The 13,619-nt window shown below is 36.3% G+C and overlaps 1 protein-coding gene across 1 annotated transcript in view; it reads right to left on the bottom strand.

Annotated features, from left to right (window-relative positions):
- LOC126975744 (O-acyltransferase like protein-like) overlaps nt 1-13,619 on the bottom strand; it is a 50,147-nt gene that overhangs the window by 13,469 nt on the left and 23,059 nt on the right. Inside the window, exons 2-5 of the mRNA XM_050823757.1 lie at nt 12,137-12,273; nt 7,047-7,353; nt 6,209-6,326; nt 153-240 (exon numbers count right to left, since the gene is read on the bottom strand). Coding sequence (XP_050679714.1) covers nt 153-240; nt 6,209-6,326; nt 7,047-7,353; nt 12,137-12,273 — 650 coding nt within the window. The remainder of the gene's footprint in view (nt 1-152; nt 241-6,208; nt 6,327-7,046; nt 7,354-12,136; nt 12,274-13,619) is intronic.

The following is a 13,619-nucleotide window of genomic DNA, read 5'->3' as shown; positions in this document are numbered from 1 at the left end:
CTTGTTAAGTGTCTCCCATTTTGTTTTTCTTCGGAAATAAATGGCGCTCTGTCAGAGGAGAAACGACGCCACAAACCTTTTTTTTTTGTTACTTAAAAAAATTTATTTTTTAATATAATTTGACTCGGGTGTACAGACGTTGGAAGACATACCTTCTCCAGGAATTCGGGGTTGTAGAGGAACAGCTTGTGCTGGATCTCTGAAGCGTGCGTCATCATCACCAGCGCCAGTAGCAGAACTCTGTCAATTAATCATTTATATCATCATTTCATTTTTCACATGGGCACTAACCAACGATAGTCTCAACAAACTTAAAACATGTCAATACAACATAGAAAGAAGTATACTAAGGATAAAGAAAAGTGATAGAATAAAGTTAAAAGAAATAAGAAAAAGGACAAACATTGCAGACGTGTCACAAACTATTAGTAAACTCAAATGGAAATGGGCAGGACACATAATACGAGGCAAACAAAAAAAAAAGGGCCAAAATAGTAACACAGAATGGTATCCTAGAGAAGGAAATAGACATAGAGAGAGGCCGCGTCGTAGATGGAGCGACGATTTAAAAGATGCCGCTGGTATGACGTGGAGCAGATCATGTCACTGAACACTGGAAGAACCTGGGGGAGGCCTATGCGAAAGCAAAACAATCTATGTCGCTGTCTACTACAAACTAAATGTAAATTTAAAACTATCTAAAGATTGTTATTAAAGGCTATTATTATTATTAACATCATTTAGAAGACGTTTAACAAAAGTTCGCTCCGACTTATAAATATTATCAAGGGATGGGATAGGATAAAGTCACTTTCAGCAATTTGAATAAGACATTCTATTCTTTTACTATCCAGTTATTCGGGTTGATGCCAGCAGCCATATTTAACCACCTCATAATACGAAATTTCACCCGCATGATGTTGACGTCTGGAATTCTACAGCCATTTTGTGAAATCAATTACTAACTGCAGCTTTACTGAAACGACGCGCCTTACGGCCGTTCCCAATATTCAGTCTATAACCGGTTGTGGCCTACTTGAGATAAAAATCGTAACTATCGTTGACTTTTCTGTCCCAATAAACTTATCGACGGTAACTCACCTTATACCGCTGTCTGTTAATGGGAGGACGTATGGCTTACCAGCGATAGAAGTTTGTATGGAATATGCAATTCACGCGTCCCAATATAAGGCGATAAGAATGACTTATCGGGTATATTGGGACAGCTTCAGATTATTGACAGCTTATTACTGACAGTAGAAGGTAGTAATTTATCTCTGTAGATAGTATATTGGGAACGGCCGTTAGGGACCTTCAAGAATAGAGCAACTACTCCAACTTGAAGGCTTGAATCTCATCTCTCACTGTGGAGGACCGCCACACATCCAGATGGTGGGGATGATATTGCACGCGGTCAAATGGATCGAGCTCATACTGGTATGCGCCCAACCAGAGATGACAGCAATACTCCATGTGTGGTCGCACCTGCGCTTTGTAGAGCTCTAGAATGTGGGCTGGCTCAAAGTATTGCGGTGCTCTATTAATGACGCCCAGTAAGAAAATACTTACTAACTTGACTTAAACCGAGTAGTGGGTATAATATGTTTACGTTTGATTGTTAGTATTATGACTATAACAAGTTTTCGAAAATTCGCTAATGTACCTATAAACATACATTATTATATAATATAGAATAAATTGAGATGCAACAATTAAAATGTTTATTTTCTTAATGATTCTTTAGGACCTAGCTGAGTAAAAAGGGAGCTACATATTCATATTTAATTATTTGCTAAAAAGGTGGTACAAATTTCGCCATTACCAATATTCGCATGCAAACTTGGTCTTGTTCAAATTGTTTTATTACAATTTAAGTTAATTAATTTTATATTTACACAAAATAATAATTTGATAAATTAAAAAAAAATATTATTAAAGTCAAGATAACAATAATGCACTTAAGATTGCAATGTCAAAATGAGGTTTGAAGAAGCCAATTACTGTGTAAGGATATTTTAAAACTTGAAAAGGGTAACATTTTAATTGAATAAGTTCAGTTCTTATTGAAAATTTTCATACCCATCCGAATACAAACAAATAAGATACCGGCTAGATTATGGGTACCACAACGGCGCCTATTTCTACCGTGAAGCATTAATGTGTAAGCATTACTGTGTTTCGGTCAGAAGGGCGCCGTAGCTAGTAAAATTACTGGGCAAATGAGACTTAACATCTAATGTCTTAAGGTGACGAGCGCAATTGTATTGCCGCTCAGAATTGTATTGGACAGGTCGTATCAGTTGCCATCTACTGAACGTCCTGCTCGTATCATCCCTTATTTTTATTAAAAAATATATATTTTATAAATCTACGAGCGTATCTTGATCCTTATACATGTCCTACCGTTCTGCAAACACTGCGGAAGGTCACATGAAAACGTCATGAAATGTACACAATATTGTGTGTCTGTGATCTGGTTTATCAGCTTATTAGTATAGTCTGGGGACAAGTGAACTTTACGACTCCAACCTGAATAACGAACAAAATTAAATCGATGTGAACAAAGTTTTTGCTAAACAACAATCTATAAACACGATTCTGCTCATGAAATCGTTACAATATATTTCCTTAAAACGCTTAAAGACAAAGCAGTTTTATTTTTATTAAACTTGAATGTTAAAATAAATAAGTGAGAATTCTCAGCTGCCCGTAAACTTGAAACCGACATCAAGATACATACATATAGGCATTACTGAATGAATAAATAGAGTTTTAATTTGCAAGGTCGACTACAATTTATTTTTAATGTCTTTTTTCGAATTTTCTGGGGCTTTTAGTACCGCCGTAACAAAGACTTAAAAAATATACGACAAATAAATTTCATTACAGTAATAAAGCGCAGTTGCACTATGAGCGTACTAGAGACTTTGCTCAGACTTTACTTAGTAGTAAAACTTAGCTGATTGTGATAAAACGAGAATTTGACTTTTGTATTTGGCTATCTTAGGTCAGCATAATTTCAGCTGTCAAATGAATATAAAACTAAATCAAAGATTATGTTAGCATACTTATTTGTTAGCTTACCTATACTTAGCTATACTATAGGTAGATAATAGATCAAATTATAAATTTTAATTTGAGTTCTCCCGCAACATTTGGACTGGAACAATCATCATATTCATCATCAGCCGGAAGATGTCCACTGCTGGACAAAGGCCTCCCCTAAAGATCTCTACGACGATCGGTCCTGCGCTGCCCTCATCCAATGTATTCCGGCGATATTGACCAGATCGTCGGTCCATCTTGTGGGGGGGCCTACCAACACTGCGTCTTCCGGTACGTGGTCGCCATTCGAGTAGTTTATTCGAACTATGTGCCCTGCCCACTGCCACTTCAGTTTCGCAATCATTTGGGCAATATTTCTGATTCGATCTCGCAGGAAAACTCCGAGCATAGCCCTCTCCATTGCCCTCTGAGCGACCATGAGCTTTCTCATCAGGCCCATACTTAGCTACCACGTCTGCGTACCGTAAGAATGGAGCAATGAAGTTTCAAAAATACGACGAAAAGCTTCTAGAAAAGTACCGCAACTTCAAACTCCTAAACAAAATGAAAGACGAAATAGAATTACCTACGTTTCATACATTTCTGAGTTATCACATTGTATTATCTGTCAAGAGAAATAGCTCAACTAATTCACAGAATTCCGTTGGAATGTGTTACCGGAAATAATATGGTTACTTTGTTGAAGTACCGAAAAGAACAAAGTTTAATCTTAATCGCAATAATAAATTTAGAACAAGTTGCCTTAATAATTAATTCAAAATAACATAAGTTGGTAATTATAATTTTAATTAACTCTGTTCCGTGTACGCGTTCCCGAAGTAAACTATAGTCTCATAAAATATTTGAATGATGTTGATACAAGGACACATAATTAATTTAAACAGAATTACACACATTATACAAATAAACTAATTCTAAAGCTTGTTATTATAAATATATGCATATAAAGAACTGCGTATTATACCTTCCGTATGCCCGCAAAGGGCCTAAACATGATTCCTAGATCGACTTTACTGTATTTGTGATGATTTCGTTTCTCGTAAAGATTGAAGACTTATTTGATACAATATGTTGTTTTATTATAATCTATACTAATATTATAAAGCTGCAGTGTTTGTTTGTTTAAACGCGCTAATCTCTGGTACTACTGGTCCGATTTGAATGATTCTTTCAGTGTTGGGTAGTCCATTTATCGAGGAAGGCTATAGGCTATGTTTATTTTTTTTTCAAAATAATGGATCCGTAATAAAATTGCTATTTTGTAACACAAGGTGTAAAATCGAAAACCTATTTTTTCGTGCGCTGCAAAAACTATTGACAATACAACAAAATGATGTACAGGCTATAATATAGGCAATATTTTATTACTTATAAAACTATCGCGTGAATTATACTTTATATGGCAAAACAACGTTTGCCGGGTCATCTAGTATTTCTATATATCTGTATAGATTTATATACATATAAATAAAATTGGAGTGTCTGTTTGTAACATTGAAATAACCTTCTTTTACTAGATACATGTATACGAATATAAATACTGTACATACACCAAAATAACGTTTTTTTACAATTTTTGTCTATCTGACTGTCTGTTTGTTCCGGCTAATCTCTGAAATGGCTGGACCTATTTTGACGGGACTTTTATTGGCAGGTAGCTGATGTAATAAGGAGTAATATAGATATAGATAATTTAGGCTTACGTTTATTTTAGAAAAATTCTTTTATTATAGAAAAATAAGTAATGTTGCAATGTCCAAATAACGGTCTAACTCTAAAAATAATTTATATGGCAAAACAACGATTGCCGCGTCAGCTAGTTAATAATAAAATCCGGACAAGTTAGAGATCCGGACTAGTCTAAAAGTCTGGATTAATCCAGACGGGTGGTAACCTTAGTCCTAACAATGATTTTGAAACTTCAACTTAGATTTAATAAGAAACCGCCAGTTTTAAAGGCGTATGTTTATTTATTTATAGACACCAAAAAACTTAAGAAATTTACTCCACAATCATATCAAAAAAGCACAACTACAACTTGAAACGATAACAGCAACGACAGCCTAGAAGTAAAAGTGACGTTTGATTATTTGTCAAATTCGAATATTCGTCACTGACATTTTCAACTAAGAGTAGGTAGGGTTAGGACCGATAATATCGAATAATGTTTCGTTCGTTCAATCATCGTGTCGATATGTAACTAAGAGTAGGATTCGACATGACTAATGCCACGATATATCAAATATTGATTTTAGGAGTAGCTAGGTAGGATTCCAGTTCCAGCACTTCGGCCTCTCAGCACATGAAGCTAATAACTGATATTACAAACATTTCTAGATATTTCTAGGGGCTTAGTTTCGGTATTATCATAGTGATTCTTTTCATAATTTTGTAACAGTTTAAATATAGTTTTAATAATATAATTCAACAGAAATACACGCATGCAAATAGAAAGGATAATAACATATAGTACCTACTGTAATTATAATTACATACACATTAACCTTACATACAGTTGAAAGGAAATATGAACTATATTTTTCGCTTGTTGTGTTTATGACGTATGAAAATTAATATAAGCAAATCAAACATTGTGTGAACAATTTTTAAGCAAAAAAATAACTGTTATCTTAACGTCGTTTACGTTATTTTATTTAACAATTCCACCTTTGCACGACACGCCACAAGTTAGGATATCATTACCACCATCTGGATGTGTGGTGGTCCACCACAGTGCGGTTTTCAAGGAGCTTTCTTCCACGTACTACAAAGCTGTGGAATGAGCTTCCTTGTGCGGTGTTTCCGGGACAATACGACATAGGTACCTTCAAAAAAAGCGCCTACACCTTCCTTAAAGGCCGGCAACGCTCTTGTGATTCCTCTGGTATTGCAAGAGAATGTGGGCGGCGGTGATCACTTAACACCAGGTGACCCGTACGCTCGTTTGTCCTCCTATTCCATAAAAAAAAAAACAATTTGCTTCACGGCACCATGGACTAGTAAAAAAGAAGGACTCCGCGCCGTGATATTAGCAAGTGAAGCACTTTTACGCTAGTGTGTGTGCGGTTACGGGGGATACCAGATAGCAAATTTTTTTCTCCCTTATGGCCCCGATCTGCACTGCTATACCGCTAGTGCTTACCTCATGCCCTGGATGGGAGCCAGCGCGAGGAGGCGAGGATCCTCGTCCGCCCCGTCATAGGTGTGAGTCAGACGCCGCCAGTTGGCGCGCATGGACCACGACATCAGCAGCGCGCTCTCTGTCACAAAGAGCATTGGTTACTGCCGGCTCCACCACTCATTCAGGACGTATAAAATTAAACAAAATGTGCTTCTCAAAAGCTTAATCTTACCATTATAAGAACTAAACAGTTTTGTGATGTTCATAGTGAGATCAAATTCAATTTAAATTCAAATATTTTTATTAAAAATAGGATGTGACATCACTTATTGAAAGTCAAAAACTACCACCCATTCCAAAACCAATGCCTCAGACCTGAGAAGAATGGGCGCAACAAACTCAGCGGGCTATTTTTCATCCAAAAAATTTGTTTAAAAAGTATGATAATATACAATCGAACTTAATATTTAATTTAATAATAGCCTGAGGACGGTCGCTCCATTCCCAATCTGTGGTATCATTAAGAAAGTCATTTATGTTAACAACCTTTACCACACAAACGTTTTTTTAACAATTCTTTTGAATAACGTAATACTTTTGTTTTGAACATTTTCTGGGATCTTGTTGTAAAAGCATTTACATCGCCCCACAAAAGGCTTACTAACTCGACTAAGCCGAGTAGTAGGCATTATAAGTTTATGTCTGTTCCTGGTGTTAACTTTATGATTATGACAGTTTCTAGCAACTTCACTTATGTGCCTATGAACGTACAATAGGTACATTATCAGGAATATATTGAGAAGCAACAGTCATCAAGAGGAACAATGCGGTGTTTTTTTTTAAATTAAATGATACATACTGCCTTCGCCGTCAACCGCCAGGTCGTACAGGGTGCCGATGATGTTGAAGACGACCACGGCGCATACGATCGCCAGGAACAGACGCTGAGGTGTATTGGTGGTCGCGGCCTCCAGTGCCACACTCTCCTGCGAGGTGCATGAGTGTGAGAGTAGCGTCGCGCGAAGACCTGGCACCAGGCCGTGCTGCTCCACGCAGCGCTCGAAGCGGCGCGTGGTGTTGGGCTCGTGAGCCGGGCATCGCTGACTGAGGCAGTAACCTCGATGCAGTAAGGTGCGATCGAAGTGCCGGCTGTCGGCCGCGAACTCCTGCCGGCATACCATTATGTTCATGAAGGTTTGCCTGGTGTCTCCGCTTCATTAATAGCATTAGCTTACACCCTTAGATAATTTATACGTTTCGATAGAGTCTCTTGCTGTTTAATTTTATTGGCAAAACAATCACCAAGGACTAGGAATTGGACGAGTAAAATAATCAGCCATGATGTTCTACGAGATAATCAAATGATGGAATTAATAGATATTGGTGCAGCACGTTTAGATAGTAATGTTTGGACAGCAGCAGCCACTGCAGCAGCTATCACGTAAGGTCCACACGGTCCGCAGCACATATCGATTGTTTGAAGGTTGAAGAACTTAAACTTTGATAATAGAAATACATCAGATATTGTTATCGGTTAAAATATATTTTTTTTTATAATTTTACAAAGTATTTTATATTCACATGTGAAATTTATGAACTGCTGTTAGACCACTGATGAAAACAGACCAGGCTTTATACTTTAGTGTGCGTGACAAACTACGTCTTACACTCCTGATTTGTATGACAGGTTATCACTAAACTCAATTTTTTTCGACATTTTCATAACTGTCCATAGTCTATCTAGACGTATATGTATATGATCTAAGCTTATACGATGTTAGCTCAGAAAGGTCACCAAAGATGTGCTGTCCTTAGAAAAGTAAATATTCTTCTTCGTTGTGGGAGAGTCACGATGCTGTCTTACGGTCACATATAAATCAAACGGGCCAGACTCAGACGTATTAGCACAGAAAAACAGAGTCAAGTAGCGACCAAGCAGAGATAACTTACCATTATGGAGACGTGTTTTCATTAGTTATAAAAAAAACTATTTTATAAGAATAATCGACATGAGGGTTACGTATATGTTCATAAATCGATATTTTCTTTGACCGCATCATATGTGTGACGAAATCATTTTGCATCCCGGATTTTCAAAAAAATTTTTAACAAAAAAAAAAAAACTACCTTCAAAAACACTATTCCAAAACAAGAGATATAATGTGCACTAAAAAGTATAAAAATAATTACGTATTTTTATACAATCTTATTAATTAATCTTATTCTAGTTACGATTATTGTAATTTTTGGAGGCGGTTGGCGTTTGTTTTTTTTTGTTAATTTTTTTTTATTTTATGATTTTTAGTGAATTTGAAGTACACTTACTAACAATTTGTCTGAATATGTGTAAATATACTAAATTTTTCAATGCAGCAATGAACGTAAGTACTTTGCAATTTGATTACAGACAGTGTTCCGTTACTTTGTCATGGATTCCGTAATCAGAACCTAACCAAACTCTCACCCAACTATCTGTAAAGTAAACAATAAAAAATCCAATAAAAAAGAATCATTGAAATCAGTTGGCGCGATATTGAGTGAGTAAATTTATCATCCACTTTGTATGTATAGCAAAATTTAAGACTTTTATGGTTTTCTCATGGATTCCACTGTCAGATCTGGGCCAAATTACAATGGGACCACTTGGGAAGCACCAGCTTTCAAATGAAAAAAGAACTATTAAAATCGGTTCACCCAGTCGAAAGTTTTGAGGTAACAAACATAAAAAAAATACCCACGAATTGAGAACCTCCTCCTTTTTTGAAGTCGGTTAATAAATTAGTATTGATTGCAACAATTTACATTCTATAGCTTAGGAACGAGATCAAAAAAACTTTTTTTTTACATTTTATATCATTGATGATTGTAACTACCATACGTACAGGCTAAATCTAGATTTTTTTTTAAATTTTCCATTGCATCGCTTGATATAGTATTATTGAGCACTGGTATCTATGCTTGTATTGGTATGTAATCCCTTGGTACTTAAATACACAGATATTACTAAGAAGTACCTGTACCCATGGGCATACATACCTCCACCTTTCAATGCAGGTGTGTAACCATCAAGGAAGCTGCCCCCACAAAAGTAAGAATATTGACTACAATGTTAGCATCCTATCCGACACCAATCCTTGCAACTCATTTATATTATACTTTGTATATATTAATGACCAGACCAGAAGCTCCTTTGATACCGGCTAGATTATGGGTACCACAACGGCACCTATTTCTGCCGTGAAGCAGTAATGTGTAAACATTACTGTGTTTCGGTCTGAAGGGCGCCGTAGCTAGTGAAATTACTTGGCAAATAAGACTTAACATCTTACGTCTCAAGGTGATGAGCGCAATTGTAGTGACGCTTTTTGGATTTTTCAAGAATCCTGAACGTTTCTAATTTCTAAGAGGTTTAAAATAAATTTTCTGAGCCTAAATACGGCTAAGACTAATTGTATATGTTTTAGTATATCCAATCGTTCAAAACCATATATATACAAACTATCAAATATCTAAGTGCATTATTGATCTTAAAGCTTAACTGGTACCAACACATTGCGCACGTGACTGGATTAATAAGAAAACTGTGATGGATAATCTTGGTGAAAATGTTAAAACTTGCTACTTGTGATAAAACGCGAACTTAACTTTTGTATGGGGCTGTCTTAGATTAAACTCAGCATAATTTAAGCTGTCAAATGACTATAAAAACGAAATCTGACTATAAATATAAATGCTTAACGTGAGTAAAGCCTGAGCAAAGTCTTAGTACACTCTTTAGATCTCAGTTGGAGACATGTCGCTTTTAAAACAATAGTCAACGAATTAGGCACCAGAAGAAATATTTTGAATGAAATTTATATTGCTCTTGCGCAATCTGTGTTAGTTAATTCTATCCCCGTGTGAGCGGGGCTTCTAAAGCCAGATTTATTGAACGTGGACAAAGGAGCCTAATAAAAACCATGTATTTCATAAGACGGGATATCAGGCTGAAAGACTTAATTTTCAGTAAACTTCTTTCTGTTAGAAAATTATATATCATTTCTATAGTTCTAAAAATATTTAAAACTCTTCCCTACGATGCACGTATTTTATCAATAAGAAGAATAGATGTTATTGCATAAATTCCTCCAATCAAAACTTATTATTATTTGCCAATCGCCAGTACAGCAAGTTCTCAGCCATTTATAACAGGGTAAATAAGGAAATATATATCCATTGAAAACAACTTCAACAAAACATTCAAGATAAGTTTATGAATGTAAAAATGCTAGTAAGTTCGATTAAGTCACTGACTTATACAGAAACTGATGAACTTTAAACATAAACATATTATTTAAAAGTATAAACACAAATATTTTATTATAGACACTTAAACAACACACTTATAAAAGATTCATTCATTTGATCACTAATACACTAACTCACACACACACACCTTATTATACCTCTCACACCTTACTTATCACTAGCACACACCCAACACACATATTCTATTTCTTAGTACACATACTTCTTAGTAATTTATTTTATTTATTTAGAATCATGAGTGGTATTTATAACATTACATTAAGTTATTAAGGTCTTATTACTAAATGCATTACCTTTTAATAAATAGTTATATAAAATAAGTAGAAATTATAAATCAACCGTTCTATGATGTAACGAAATAAGGAAATGAACAAAATCTACCAAACAAGTCAAGATATAGGTACTAAACAAATCAAGAATACATATAAATTATTTATTTATAATATATTTTCTAAAATTTTGCGATACTTTCTAAGTTTAAGCTTTTATACTCGTTTATAATTTTGCATAATCGCGACATATGTGAATTGATCCCCAAAATAGTTCTGCGAGGTTTTTCTAATAAGTTCACGGGTTTAAGTGGGCATATAGGCACTCTAAAATTAAACATGTCAAAAGACCGGAGTTGTCATTTAATACTTTTCTATAAGAAAAATAAATCCAATATGTCCCTTGAGAAAGCCAAGTGGTAAAGAAAACGCTTCTGGATTCTTTCGATTTTGAGACAATGGCAAACGTAGTGTGGTGTCCAGACGGTACAGCCCTATTCCAAACTACGGGCAACCAGACTTTTATATAGGATACGACAGTTCCTGAAAACTTTGCCATGTGTCCTTAGAATAATTAGAATATGCTTATAATTGTCTGTAAGTAATGTTATATTAATAAGCTATGGAAGAGTGGAGTCTTCTAATAAAGTCGGTATTAGTGCTTAAAAGGAGGCTCTAATAAAGAATATTGATTTACACACACACATATGGCTATATGCTTAATTTGGGGCAAGATAATTTTTGTAAAAGTGTGTCAATATTATTATTATTATTTTGTATAGTTGCTTCTGACAACGGGATGCCTCTACAGTGGAATGATGCAGCAGATGAACTAGCTCGGGTGGCTAGTTCAAAATTTTGCAACTACCTTTCAGCAAATACATTCATAGCTTGCTTACTTATTACTGTCTTAAGCCTTAACACGCGACAGACGGTCAAAAAATTCGATACCTGCACTATCGCCTAATCTGACTGGCTGGCATGCTTAAGAAACCCCATCCTCCAAATCATCGTGGGCGTTAGTAGACGTTGTTCTGTTCATAATAAAACAAACTCTTACGGGTAGAAATAAAAAATCCGTACTCTACTGGACGAAAGCAATATTCCTTCAGAATTTCAAGTCTCTACGCCTTATGGTTCCAGAGATATCGTGATGAGTCCAATGCATAGGCGGAATATAGATAAAAAGTAAGAGAACAGACTTAATCTGAAACAAGAGAAGCATCGAGCCACGACACTAGATAATATTTCAATGACGAAATGAACCGCCATTAACTATAGAATTGGGTTATGACTTGCTATAGATTGTAAATTTCAGGGGAAAGATTTCACAAAAGAGGAGTTGATCCTTAATCTAGCGTAGCCAACATACCTTGATGAAGTTAAAGGCGGGGGTGAGTCTATCGGAGTGCAGCCGGAAGGTGCCGGTGCAGTAGAGGCCCCCGGCAGCCAGGCAGCGATCATAATCATCCAGGTGGAACAGGCGCGGCAGACTTGTCCTCTCAGCGTCTGTACAGATCACAGTCATATTTAGGGGACATACTTTTCAAGAAAACTAATAATAACTAACTGCTATCGTGCTGCATATGCAGCCAGTGACAGGCTCCTTTACACAGGATGCTGGCTTGATTATGGGTACCACAACGGCGCCGATTTCTGCCATGAAGCAGTAATGTGTAAACATTACTGTGTTTCGGTCTGAAGGGCACCGTAGCTAGTGAAATTACTGGGTAAATGAGACTTAACATCTTATGTCTCAAGGTGACGAGCGCAATTGTAGTGCCATTCAGACTTTTTCGGTTTTTCAAGAATCCTGAGCGGCACTGCATAAATGGGCAGGGCGTGTTAATTACCATCAGCTGCTGCTGCTCAGGTTGATTAAACTTCCTCATTTTCTGGCCTTTATTATAGTCTTGTTGAATGTCTTACTGAAACAACCAAGAATCGGTGACAAAATAATTGTCTTGCAGAACAGAAAGACATCTGTGGCTTTTATGTTTGTGTTTCTATGAATGGTACCTTTAGCTTTGAGATGGTATGTAAAGTACACTGCACAGTTCGAGTGAAGAGTGGAGGGTATTTCTTTGTTTTTTTTTTTTTATGAAAATAAGGAAGTAGGACGTTCTGCTGATGGTAGTTGATACGCCCATAACAATGCAGGGCGACTCAAGATTATTGAAAAACCCAAAAATTCTGAGCGGCACTACAACTGCGCTCGTCACCTTGAGATATAAGTGTGAAGTCTCATTCACCCAGTAATTTCACTGGCTACGGCGCCCTTCAGACCGAAACACAGTAATGCTTACATAACTGCTTCACGGCAGAAATAGGTGCCGTTGTGGTATCCATAATATAGCCGGCACCCTGTGCAAAGGAGCCTCCCACAGGTGGTTGGAAAGGTACCTGCACCAATCATCATCATCATCAGTAGGTACGTGCACTTCGAGATTTAGCATCACATGGGTATAAATTACATTACTCATTTCCGTGGAAATTTATATTTTACCTAAACAATCCGACTTGTAAATCCAGTGATTGACTCGCTCAAACTAACAAATCTCTTCAGCTTTATTACTATAAACATTAGTATAGAAAATATTATATTCTCACCTTGTGCGGGATAGATAATAATTAATTAACCGCTAGTTGCAGAAAGCATCCTTAAAGTTGGACGTAATTCAAAATAATTCCAGAAAAACGTTCCAAGCCACAATCATAAATTGAGTTAAGAACACAAAACTGGTCACGTGATTCATATTACCGGACTGACAAAAAATGACAGCCCTACTGTCACTCTTTAGATGACATCATGACTTAATAGCCCAACCCCATGTGGGTACGGAATACTCTAATAT

Source organism: Leptidea sinapis, chromosome 37, assembly GCF_905404315.1.
Source record: "Leptidea sinapis chromosome 37, ilLepSina1.1, whole genome shotgun sequence".
Lineage (NCBI taxonomy): Eukaryota > Metazoa > Arthropoda > Insecta > Lepidoptera > Pieridae > Leptidea > Leptidea sinapis.
The sequence above is the reverse complement of the archived record's forward strand: the minus strand, read 5'-3'. Positions and strand labels throughout refer to the sequence as shown.